Raw genomic sequence first — 13242 nt, forward strand, 5'->3', positions numbered from 1 at the left:
CTCTCATGAGGACTGCCACTGGAATAGAAGACCCAGAGTTACATCTGCTGCAGAGGATAAGTTCAGCCTCAGAAATTGCAGCCCAAATACATGCTTCACAGAGTTCAAGTAACAGACACATCTCAACATCAACTGTTCATGTTCGAATTGCTGCAAAGAAAACACTACAAAAGGACACCAATAAGAAGAAGAGACGTGCTTGGGCCAAGAAACACGAGTCCAAATGTGAGATTTTTGGTTCCAACTGCTGTGTCTTTGTGAGACGCTGTGTGGGTGAACAGAATATTTCTGCATGTGTATTTCCCACCGTAAGGCATGGAGGAGGTGTTATGGTGTGGAGGTGCTTTGCTCGTGACACTGTCTTTGATTTATTTAGAATTTAAGGCACACTTAACCAGCATGGCTACCACAGCATTCTGCAGCGATACGCCATCCCATCTGGTTTTGGCTCAGTGGGACTATCATTTAATTTTTAACAGGGCAATGACTCAACACACCTCCAGAATGTGTAAGGGCTATTTCACCAAGAAGGAGAGTGATGGAGTGCTGCATCAGATGACTTGGGCTCCACAGTCCCCCGAACTCAACCAAATTGAGATGGTTTTGGATGAGTCGGACCACAGAGTGAAGGAAAAGCAGCCAACAAGTGCTAGGCATATTTGTGGGAACGCATTCAAGACTCTTGGAAAACAATTCCAGGAGAAGTTGGTTGAGAGAATGCCAAGAGTGTGCAAAGCTGTCATCAAGGGAAATGGTGGCTATTTGAAGAATCTCAAATATAAAAAATATGTTATATTATATTTAAATATAGATTCCATATGTGTTATTTAATAGTTTTGATGTCTTCAATGTAGAAAAGAGTAAACATAAAGAAAAACCCTTGAATGAGTAGGTGTTCTAAAACTTTGGACCGGTAGTGTAGCTGAACCAACATACAGTGTTGCCTTCGAACGACAAACACAAATTTGTAATTTTACTCAACAGGTTTTTATACATTCAACTCCCTATGAGTAAGGTTTGTTGAGGGAACAAACGTTTATACATTAGCAGAATGGCTTGTCCTTCTTAAGTCCACCCAACTCACAGAATAATGCTGATTAAGCAATTGGTTAAGTTGACTCTTTTTTTACAGTGTAGATCCTAGTTGAATTGAGAGTTATTTCTTGTGTCCCCTTCTTCCTTTCCATGTTCTGTCAGATCCAGAGGGGATGTTGGGAACAAGACACCCAGCCAGAGAGCTGTCTCCCCTGGGTGCAATCCCTGTAGGTCCCCTGACCCTGTCACTTAGTTGTCCTGCTGTCTGTCCCAGATGGGCTTCCTGTCACAGGGCTTCTGGGAGGATAGGGGTGGCTCAAATGCTGCAATGCATTCCTGAGGTTACAGAACGGTCACTTTGGCTGCATACCAAATGGTACCCTATTCCGTCGATACACTGCACTGCCAAACGTCTGGATTTAAAAGTAGTGCTCTAAATAGGGAATAGGGTGGCGTTTGGGATGGAGACTTTATCATTCTGCCGTTCTCAATAACAGATGCTGCTCTTGGGTCCAATTTATGGGATAGAAAGAAACATGTTATTACTGCCATTGTGTTATTAACAGCAAGGAACCTTACAATCTATTCCTTGATTCACTAGAGACTCAATCCATTCAGTACAAATGCACCAAACTAAAAGCATGTAGATTAGAACAATGATATCCCATCCCTGTGAGATCACTCATTGCCTGTCTATTATTGTCTCCCACCCAGGCTGGGAGTTCCTTCCATACCTCCCTCTACTCTCCTTTCTCCTGTCCTGCCAGTCTGTGGACTGGAGCAGCAGCAGCTCTGAGCCCATTCTACTCTATGGGGATGAGACAGCCAGACACACTGATACATACACCCACAGGGTCTGTCTGACTCAGACAATGACTCATGGGTTAGGCAGGGAGGTAGAGGAGGGATGAAGGGGTCCATAGTCTGTGTGTGTGTATCTTGTTCTGAGGAGCACAGAGTTACATCCTGGTCTGGTCTGGCCATGTATAGGTGGGGGGTGGGGCGGGGGCAGAATAAAGGGGGATGGGGGATAGAGAGAGGGGGCACCATGAATGTTAAAACAACAACAGACCCAATCATTACTCGGGGACCAGGCTCAGAAAAGCAAACACAGCATCAAGCGACAGGAAATGTCTCGCTCTACACAAAAGACTGAGCTGCCCAGTTACTAGAACCAAAAGGAGAAAGAAATGAAATGAAAGTATAGTGGGGGAGAGAGCGAGAAGAGGGGGAGAGATAGAGACAGAGAAGGGGCATAAGGGAGATTGAGAAGGAGAGAGGGGGTGAGAGAGGAGAGGGGGAGAGAGAGGTGGAAGTGGGCAAGCTAGATATGGATAGAGTGGGGGAGAGATGAATCGAGAAAGAGAGTATACATTTGCTTTGCCGGTAATCCAGCTGTACCTCTTTCCTGCAGTCAAATGACCAAATCATCCTCTAGTGGCCTCATGGGTGGAATGTTTTTAATATTTTTCAAAATGTCATAATTAATAAACATTATTTTTTTCAACTCCCACCCTTAATATCCGGTGTTTCTATGTCAAAAGGTTTTGTTATATTTCAGTCTTCTGTCATGTCATGTATATAAAGTGCAATATTGGAATGCAAACTCAAAATTGAATATATTTCCACTCTATATTTTACTCTATATTTTAAGCCCATAATCATGTGTGTGAGGTGTAGGGCTGACCCCATTTTGTCAACTGGTCGATTGTTTGATCGATAGGCTGTTGGTCTACCGAGATTTCTTTAGTCGAGCAGTAGCAAAAAACACACAAAAAAGACCTCGATCTGATTTGCATCTGTCTGAGTGAACTGATCCATTGTGGATGCCGTGGGGATGGCACAGTCCATTAGTCTAAGACGTGCTACTGAAACTGTATATGGTTATATTATGTAAGAACAATGACGCAACACAAATACAAATTATTTTATTTTATAACAAATCGCTTTCTCCCACATTGGATAGTAGTCGCTGTCCGCGGTTCTGAATCACATTAGTGTGCTGTTGAATTGGCGCCTTTTCCTAGACCATGTTGCTATGTGCATAATAGAAAAGTTAACCAGCATATTGGTGTTGAGAACAATGCGGTGGAGGCAGCAGTGGAGTTAGGAGAAGATAAAACAGCCCTTGCCTTAATGGTCTAAAAAAAGTGAGGAGAGAGGAAACCCCAACTTAATTAGGTCTATAATCAGTAGCCTAACTGTTAAAGATGCCTGGCTTTATAAATCATCCATATACAGTATATCACAAAAGTGAATACACCCCTCACATTTTTGTAAATATTTGAGTATATCTTTTCATGTGAAGAACACTGAAGAAATTACACTTTGCTACAATGTAAAGTAGTGAGTGTACAGTGTACATTTGCTGTCCCCTCAAAATAACTCAACACACAGCCGTTAATGTCTAAACCGCTGGCAACAAAAGTTAACCTGTGAGACATAATATGCAGCGCTTGCTCCTTACCTTCTTTTTCTTTATCCCCAGTATTTTCCACAACTAGTCAAATTTATTCCACACCTCCTGAGCAACCAGTAAACAGTCCCCCATTTTTAGTTCATTTGTCACTTCATCTGCATTCATTTAGCCAAGCTTGTTATAACCAATTTATTGATGTGATTATTATATATATATTTTAATTACTTAATCTTTATTTAACTAGGCAAGTCAATTAAGAACAAATTCTTACTTACAATGACGGCCTACCCCGGCCAAACTTGGATGACACAGGGCCAATTGTGCCCCTATTGGACTCCAAATCATGTGATTCAGCCTGGATTTGAACCAGGGACTGTAGTGACGCCTCTTGCACTGAGATGCAGTGCCGTAGACCGCTGTACCACTCAGGAGCTATAGGTCAGGCCCTATTGGTCACGTGCATGCGATGCATACATATGTCATGTAAAGAGAGCAAGCGTTGAGGGAATATGGAATGTTTTTCCTAAATAAATTAGGGATTTTGGTAGCATAACTTTTCAGTCAGACTCCCTCTATGTAACGGCTTTCTTCTTCCTCTTCTGAGGAGGAGTAGTAGGAAGGATCAGATATGCAGCGTGGTATGTATCCATAATGTAATTTAATGAGAATGAATACAGAATACAAAAAGAACAAGAGAAACAAAATGAACACCGAAACAGTCCCGAATGGTGCAAACACTGAAACGGAAAATAATCACCCACAAAACACAGGTGGGAAAAGGCTACCTAAGTATGATTCTCAATCAGAGACAACTAACGACACCTGCCTATGATTGAGAACCATACCAGGCCAAACACAAAAACACCACATAGAAAAAGGAACATAGACAACCCACCCAACTCACGCCCTGACCAAACTAAAACAAAGACATAACAAAAGAACTAAGGTCAGAACGTGACACTCTAGTCATTTGTGAGTCTTAATTATTTAATCAAACCATTCGCTTAAAGCATCAGACAAGCTCAGTGCATATAATTGTTTTGATTAAAACACATAGGATGTATCTAAATAGGGAAAAATACATGTTTTAACATTTCGACCAATCAATTGGTCGAAAGAAGATTTGTTTAAGACAAATGTTTAAGACTACCAATAAACACTTTGTGTGACCCTGATTTAGCCCACTGCAGTAAAAATATTAAGTAGATAACATACAGTATGATTGCATTAGGAAGCCCAGCCAGTCAGCCAGTCAGTAAGCCAGCCAGCAAGTCTGCCAGCCAGTCAGCCATACAATATCACCATCAGCTACGACAACAAAGAAGTTCCAATACTATAAATAAAGCTCTCTACATACTACAGCACAAACCAACAGTCATCTCTCACTTTTTTATTTTGTTTCTCATATCTACCACACTCCATTGTCATTGGAGTTAAAACCTTACCTTTATTAAAACAATAAAACCTTACAGTCAATATGCATTTGCGAGCCAATGATAACTACCTTAGCGCAAAGACGGGCTTTGCGTTAAGTTAGCGCTAATGCTAGTTAGCATTGGCTTGCGAAACTACCTCTAACTTACTTCATACTGGACTCAAGACATAACAATGGTATCCGGGAGTTCATCTGACTCTGGGGAAGTAGATAAATAGCCTGCTGACGCAACTCATGTGACTCAAAGCGAAAGAGAGCTGTGTATTTTCAAATCCAACAGATGTATGGAAGGGAGCGGCGGTCGGGGGCTGTGTGTGGTTGTCCACATGGGTTTGAGGGAGAAAGAAAAGGAGGACTTCAAGTTAGGTTTTAGCTAGGTTAGTAAATAAAGGGCTTAATTTGCAAAATCCCAAACTATCCCTTTAAACCCTGGGCCCCTCTCCCTGTCTCTATTTGTCTGTCCCTATTTGAGTAAAGGAGAGGGTGAACAAAGAAAAGGGAAGCTGCCGTAATAGGCCATGCAATTAATCATGACATCCTGACCAATGAAAGCCTGAAAGAAAAGTGCAGCCAGGGCCGGACAGGAAAACACACACACACACACACACACACACACACACACACACACACACACACACACACACACACACACACACACACACACACACACACACACACACACACACACACACACACACACACACACACACACACACACACACACACACACACACACACACACACACACACACACACACACACACACACGAGCGGCAGGTCAAGTTAAATATATATTTCTATATTTCTGTCTGTCTGTCTGTCTGTCTGTCTGTCTGTCTGTCTGTCTGTCTGTCTGTCTGTCTGTCTGTCTGTCTGTCTGTCTGTGTCTCTCTCTCTCTCTCTCTCTCTCTCTCTCTCTCTCTTTCTCTCTTTCGGGTGTTAGGAGTGGCAGAAGTCAAATAGGATACAGGGATACCAAGGCCTTTGTGTCAGTTTGAATTGTGTTGAGTAAGTATGTATCTCCCATATACATGGTACTTGAGGCAGGGAGAGTCATGATGCATTTTAACCAATGCGTCTACTGCCTCTCCCTACGGCTCACCCCAGCAGTATCATGACACAGTCCCAATTATTCTGTCTAGATATACCCCCACCCCCCTATTCATTAGCTCCTTCCCTCTTCCTCACACTGCTGGGGGTCCTAGCTCGCCCCCTCTCTACCGCCAGGGGAGGTTGTGTTTGTTTCTCAGAGAGGGCCGGATGACCGAGGAAGGCCAATCTCCTCAGTTAGTCCCAGCTGAGGCTACGTTCTGTTCAGCCCAGACTGAGACTCCCAGCTAAGCCTGTCTGTTCGCATTCTCCTCATTGTTCCCATCCTGAACAATAAACAAGGCTTATGTTTTGGTTATAATATAACAACATCAAAGACCACCATGATAAAAATACAGTGGGAAACCAGAGCAGGTGGGGATCAGAACAAAACCTTTTGTTATTAAAGACTCTGTATTGATTGTGATTGAAGTGATTAACTGTCTGTGACGGCAGTGGATTTCAGTACAACTGAGATACTGTAATCATCATTCAAACAGATCATTTGTCATGATGATAATGTCTTCTGCATGGTCTTTGGTTGGGGCATGTACATATGGTCAGCTCTGTTTTAAGTGTGTGTGTGTGTGTGTGTGTGTGTGTGTGTGTGTGTGTGTGTGTGTGTGTGTGTGTGTGTGTGTGTGTGTGTGTGTGTGTGTGTGTGTGTGTGTGTGTGTGTGTGTGTGTGTGTGTGTGTGTGTGTGGAGGTGTCTGTGTTTTTGTGTGAAATCTACAAACAGTGAATGTTGATTTCCTGTGAGAGCGCTCTTTCTCTCCTATCATCCACTCTGAGAGAGGCTAGCTAGCTCCCACTGGGCCCAGTCAATCAGAGCATCATTAAAGTCTTTGCTGATCGATTGTCTCTTCTGAGAAGCTGACATTTGAGGTGTTCTGAGAGCAGTCCCACCAAGCACGCGCCTCTCCTCCAGATGTTGACACACACACCACTGGAGAACATCTTTCAGGTCCCAGTGTGTGTGTGTGTGTGTATATATCTACTAATCTTGGTCACATTACCGTGGTGTTGTGTTTACCCCTTCTCCCCGGGGGGGGGGGTATTGATCTCTTCCTCACCATGGCAACAGCACGGCCACCTCCAGCACTCACGTCACTGTGTGTGTTGTTTACCACGTTTAATGGTATCTCGTTGACCTTGTTAGTCGTTAGAGTATGGCCAGTGGCACGAGCCGTATTGGCAGGTTGACACACACACACGCACACACGCAGACACACGCACCGCCTGAGTGGGCGCATACATAGAGGCCCATGGCCATCATCACTGCTCCATTTAAGGGGAGAGGGCTCAGGTGAGATGTACGGGTATGTCCGCACGTACACAGTGGATTCACACTGTATCTTGTTTTCAATATTAAAAACTGCAATAAACCTGCCATCCTCTTTTAGTTTGATGTGATAGGAGGATGGTGTTCAAAATCAAACACATAATAGCCAAGTTAGCCCTTCATCGTGATCAATAATGACCCTAGATTTATTATGCTAGTATTAACGTAATATAATAGCAACTAAATCAAATGAAAATCCTAGCATATAAAAAAACCAAGATGTTTTATTGTCACATACACCGGATAGGTGTTTAAAAGGTCAGCAGTAGTAGTAAAGCACCCCTAGAGCAAATTAGGGATAAGTGCCTTGCTCATGGGTACATCGACAGATTTTTCATCTTGTCGGCTAGGGTATTCGAACCAGCGACCTTTCATTTACTGGCCCAATGCTCTAACAGCTAGGCTAAGAGCCATCTAAATCCATTCCAGTAATTATTATTGACCACAGGAAAAGTATTGTAATAAGGCTTTGCATCCCCAATAGGAATATAGCTTCAAAATATGCGTCCCAAATGGCACTCTATTCCCTATATAGTGTACTAGGGCTCTGGTCCAAAGTAGTGCACTATAAGGAAAATGGTGCCATTTGGGACACACTGTGTCTTTAGTGGTTTTCACTTTAAATGGGATATAGCCCTCTCTTGATTACAGTAGTGCCTGTTTTTCCATCTTAATTTAATTTAGAGTCTTGTTTGACCACAGGCCTTGAAACAATAAGTCTGTGGTATAATAACAACTGACCTCCAGCCAGGGGAAGGGGCTGTCTGAGAGAGAGGCCATTCCGGCTCCACGCAGACAGATGAGAAAATATATGAGGCCCTTTTCCTGACACCTACTTCAGCTGAGCCGTGCAACAGAGAGAACACACACACAGGCACGCACACCAGACACACGCACACCACACACACCACACACACCGAGTCAATATTCCTACAGGGCTGGTAAAATACTTCAAAGTGACAGTTAATTATGTCCCCATTACATGACCTCTTTGTCACGCCTTGGTCTTAGTGTTTTGTGTTTTCGTTGATTGTTTGGTCAGGCCAGGGTGTGACATGGGTTTGTTTTGTTGTATTTCGTATTGGGGTTTTGTGGTTATTGGGATTGCGGCTGAGTAGGGGTGTTATATGGGCTTGGCTGCCTGAGGCGGTTCTCAATCAGAGTCAGGTGATTCTCGTTGTCTCTGATTGGGAACCGTATTTAGGTAGCCTGGGTTTCGCTTTGTATTTCGTGGGTGATTGTTCCTGTCTCTGTGTAGTGTTCACCAGATAGGCTGTAATAGGTTTCACGTTCCGTTTGTTGTTTTTGTATTTATTAGTTATTTCATGTATAGTTCCGTTTTTCTTCATTAAAGTCATGAGTAACCACCACGCTGCATTTCGGTCCGACTCTCTTTCAACAAACGAGGAACGCCGTTACACTCTTCAACTCGACAACATGATTTGGAGCTTTTAGAGTCCTGTTAGTTGGGACATATCATCTCACGACCCACCTTACTAAATGGAGCAAAATAGGTATCCCACATACAGTACACTAAAATCTGTTGAAACTGAAAGGTATAACCCCCACTAACCTTTATCAAACCAGAATGATGGTTACGTAGAAAAGGGAAAGGGATCTCAACTGCCCAACCTCCCGTTCTGTGTAACGGGAGGGTAGCCTAGTGGTTAGAGCATTGGACTAGTAACCGAAAGGTTGTAAGTTCAAATCCCCGAGCTGACAAGGTACAAAATCTGTCGTTCTGCCCTTGAACAGGCAGTTAACCCACTGTTCCTAGGCCATCATTGAAAATAAGAATTTGTTCTTAACTGACTTGCCTAGTAAAATAAAGGTAAAAAAAATCTGATCAACATTATGGCCTCAGCCTGGCTAGCCAACAGCCTTAAGAAGAGATGTTTGACTGTGACAGGCTGTCTGTCTCCACACATTAGAGCAGGTCATTGGTGGGCCTCTGTCGGACCAGGGCAGGTCGGCCATAACAGTGAACATAGTTGCTTGTCTGCTCTGACCTTAAGCTCAATTTATGGCCCATATTGTGCTCTGGCAGTAACCTTTTCCTTTCCCAGGCAGCCGTGTGGTCAGAGAAGGCCTGTGGCCATATCTGTTCCTACTACTGGGATGTGCCATGAGATGGAATGTAATTTTAGAGCTCGAAACTGATGCCCATGGCATCAAATACAGATGAATGAATGAATTCAATAATTAATTAATTATTTAGACGTGGACGGCTGTTGTCCTGACACAAAAACACATGGATGTTTCTGCAGTATTAGCTGCAGAGCATAGCTGCAAATACAGCCATTGTACAGTAGAGTCCATTCAGTTGGAGTGCTAGAGAAATAAACGTATCTACTGTAACTATCAAGGTTGGCTGTTTTCATCACAGTAGATTTACGGTGTCTTAGGAACATCAGCAGTGAGTCAGAATTATGAACGAGGTACCATGGCAACAGAGGACAGGGTGGAGGGATGACTCATTTCACCATCAAACATGCCTAAAAACAGGAACTCTATTGATCTAACAACTCATTCAATCCTTTAAAGCTAGTCTATTTTTAGTCACCTTTAACCTTGTATTAATTAGGGCTTGGCCCCTTTTTCTCCACCTCCTGTCTGAATGACATGCCAAAAGTAAACTGCCTGTAGCTCAGGCCCTGAAGCTAAGATATGTATATAATTGGTACCATTGGAAAGAAAACACTTTGAAGTTTGTAGAAATGTTAAAATAATGTAGAATATAACGCAATAGATATGGTAGGAGAAAACCAACCAGATTCTTTTTTGAGAGAGACCGTCCTCTTAGAAATGCAAGAGAAAGGTCATAATGAAAATTAGCTCCCTGGATGCAATTCCTATGGCTTCCACAAGGTGTCAGCAGTCTGAAAGAAATATCCGTTTTAGAAGGACACAGTCTTGGAAATTCGTGTTTGTGCGCACCATGAAGACATTACGCACCTGCTAAAATCGGTTTCCTATTGAACATATTTCTTTCCGAAAGAAATATTATAGTGTGATTACATTTTAGGGGAGTAAAGGAGGAGGAGTAAATAGAAATGTATTTTGACTTGTTGAAACAAAGTTTCGGGGTAGATTTTCGGATTCCTTTCTCTGCAAGTTGAACGAGTGGATTACTCAAATCGATGGCGCCAACTGAACTGACTTTTTGGGATATAAAGAAGGATTTTATCTAACAAAATGACCCTACATGTTGAAGCTGGGACCCTTTGGATGACAAATCAGAGGAAGATTTTCAAAACGTGAATATTTCATCGTTATATGTGAATGTATGAAATATTTTGATGTGGGGAGCCATCCTCAAACAATCGCTTGGCATGTTTTCGCTGTAATAGCTACTAAAAATTGGACAGTGTAGTTAGATGAACAAGAATTTAAGCATTCAGCCGATATAAGACACTTATATGTACCAAAATGTTGAAAATCCATCATATTTATGATTATTTATTTGAATTGAGCGCCCACCAATTTCACCGGAAGTTGTTTCGCTAGCAGAACACCGATCCTTAAGAAGTTTTAATATCCTTATTGACCTGTGTGCTTGGTTGAGCAAAGTACAGCAGTCTGTCATTTAATTGAACTGAAACCCTTGGACAAGGCCATTGTTAGGCTAAGTAGAGTAGTGGTGTTGGGCTTAGCCCGAAATGGCACCCTATTCCCTATGTAGTGCAATATATAGGGAATAGGGTGCCATTTCAGTCTCAGCCTTGGTGCTACTGTAAGCTAGCTACCACACCCCATACTGCGATGGAATTTAGTTAAGAGGGAGAACAGTGCAGAGACCAGGCAGATCCCGACCCTCCTTTCTTAGCCTTTGTTTACCAGTGTTAGTGGCATTAGCTGGCCCTCACACATGATGTACAATCAGTAATCCCAGTAATCCCACTGTGTTTAATGGACTCCTTAAAACAGGCTATTAGTGGAGGGCTAAACCAGATGAATGTGGGCCTAGAAAGGGAACACGCTGTCACGTTCGTTATAGCGATGAGACCAAGGCGCAGCGTGATGAGAATACATCTTTAATGAAATGAAGAAACTTAAACAAACTTACAAAACAACAAAACGAACGTGAAGCTATAACAATAGTGCTGACACAGGCAATTAAACAGACAATAACCGACGAATTACTCAATCAGAGACAACGATAAACAGCTGCCTCTGAGAACCAATCTAGGCAACCATAGACATACAAAACACCTAGACTAAAAACAAGCCCATAAACATACAGAAACCCTAGACAGGACAAAAACACAACAAACCACCCCTTGTCACACTCTGACCTAACCAAAATAACAAAGAAAACAAAGATAACTAAGGTCAGGGCGTGACAGTACCCCCGGCAGCGCCGGACAGGCGGGAGACTCTGGCAGCGCCGGACTGGGTACTGTCGCCGGACGCTCTGGACTGGGTACTGTCAACAGACGCTCTAGACTGGTGAGGCGCACTGTAGGCCTGGTGCGTGGTGCCGGCACTGGTGGTACCGGGCTGGGGACACGCACCTCATGGTGAGTGCGAGGAGCAGGAACAGGGAGTACTGGACTGCCGAGGCGCATTATAGGCCTGGTGCGTAGTGCCGGCACTGGTGGTACCGGGCTGGGGACACGCACCTCAGGGTGAGTGCGGGGAGGAGGAACAGGGTGTACAGGGCTCTGGAGACGCACAGGAAGCCTGTTGCGTGGTGTTGGCACAGGACGTACCGGGCTGTGGAGGCGTACTGGAGGTCTGGAGTGTAGAGCTGACACAACCCGTCCTGGCTGGATGTTTATACTTGGACGCAGCCCTGTGCGTCCTGTGCCAGCAGGGCGCTGGCACAGGACGCACAGGGCTGTGCAGACTCACAGTACGCAGAGCTGGCACAGGATATCCTGGTCCAAGGAGGTACACTGGAGACCAGGAGCGCTGAGCCGGCACCCTCCTTCCTGGCTGGATGCCCATTCTAGCCCGACCAATGCGAGGAGCTGGAATAGAGCGCACCGGGCTAGAAATGCGCACTGGAGACACCGTGTGTTCCACCGCATAACACGGTGCCTGACCAGTAACACACTCCCCACGGTAAGCACGAGGAGTTGGCTCAGGTCTCCTACCTGACTCAGCCAATCTCCTCGTGTGCCTCCCCCCAAAAATTTCTTGATGCTGCCGGGCTTCCTTGCTAGCCGTGTACCCTTATATTGTCGCCGTTCCTCCATTCTCCTGTATCCCTCCTCGCACTGTTCCATAGAATCCCAGGCGGGCACTGGCACTCTCTCTGGATCGATCGACCACCTCTCTATCTCCTCCCAGGTTGTTACCCACTCATCCTTCTCCCGGGTCCATTTTTCCACCCAGCACTGTTCCTCCCATTCACGCTGCTTGGTCCTTGTTTGGTGGGTGATTCTGTCACGTTCGTTATAGTGATGAGACCAAGGCGCAGCGTGATGAGAATACATCTTTAATGAAACGAAGAAACTTAAACAAACTTACAAAAACAACAAAACTAACTTGAAGCTATAACAATAGTGCTGCCACAGGCAACTAAACATAGACAATCACCCACAAATTACCCAAGGAATATGGCTGCCTAAATATGGTTCCCAATCAGCGACAACGATAAACAGCTGCCTCTAATTGAGAACCAATCTAGGCAACCATAGACATACAAAACACCTAGACTGGTTAAACATACAAAAACCCTAGACAGGACAAAAACACAACAAACCACCCCTTTTCACACCCTGACCTAACCAAAATAAAAAAGAAAACAAAGATAACTAAGGTCAGGGCATGACACACACACATAATAACATGCATACAGACACAAATGCACTCACTCATGCACACTCCACTCACTTATGTGTCTGCTCAGACACGCCCCCCCTCACACCCACCCACATTTTCCACTGTATTCTTTGTACTGGATCCCTTTGCAT

At 44.0% G+C, this 13242-nt stretch overlaps 1 protein-coding gene across 5 annotated transcripts in view; it reads right to left on the reverse strand.

Moving 5' to 3' along the window:
- The window catches only part of LOC118391155 (cytospin-B-like), a 162819-nt gene that overhangs the window by 33487 nt on the left and 116090 nt on the right, over window positions 1–13242 (reverse strand). For 3 of the 5 annotated variants that reach the window (XM_052457871.1, XM_052457872.1, XM_052457873.1), the window contains one exon: window positions 11390–12762. The exons of the other annotated variants lie outside the window; for them this stretch is intronic. In XM_052457871.1, coding sequence (XP_052313831.1) covers window positions 12172–12762 — 591 coding nt within the window. In that variant the 3' untranslated portion in view covers window positions 11390–12171. Of the gene's footprint in view, window positions 1–11389; window positions 12763–13242 lie in introns of those variants that run through there. 5 annotated transcript variants of the gene reach the window in all.

Source organism: Oncorhynchus keta, chromosome 12 (assembly GCF_023373465.1).
Source record: "Oncorhynchus keta strain PuntledgeMale-10-30-2019 chromosome 12, Oket_V2, whole genome shotgun sequence".
In the NCBI taxonomy this organism is placed as follows: Eukaryota; Metazoa; Chordata; class Actinopteri; order Salmoniformes; family Salmonidae; genus Oncorhynchus; species Oncorhynchus keta.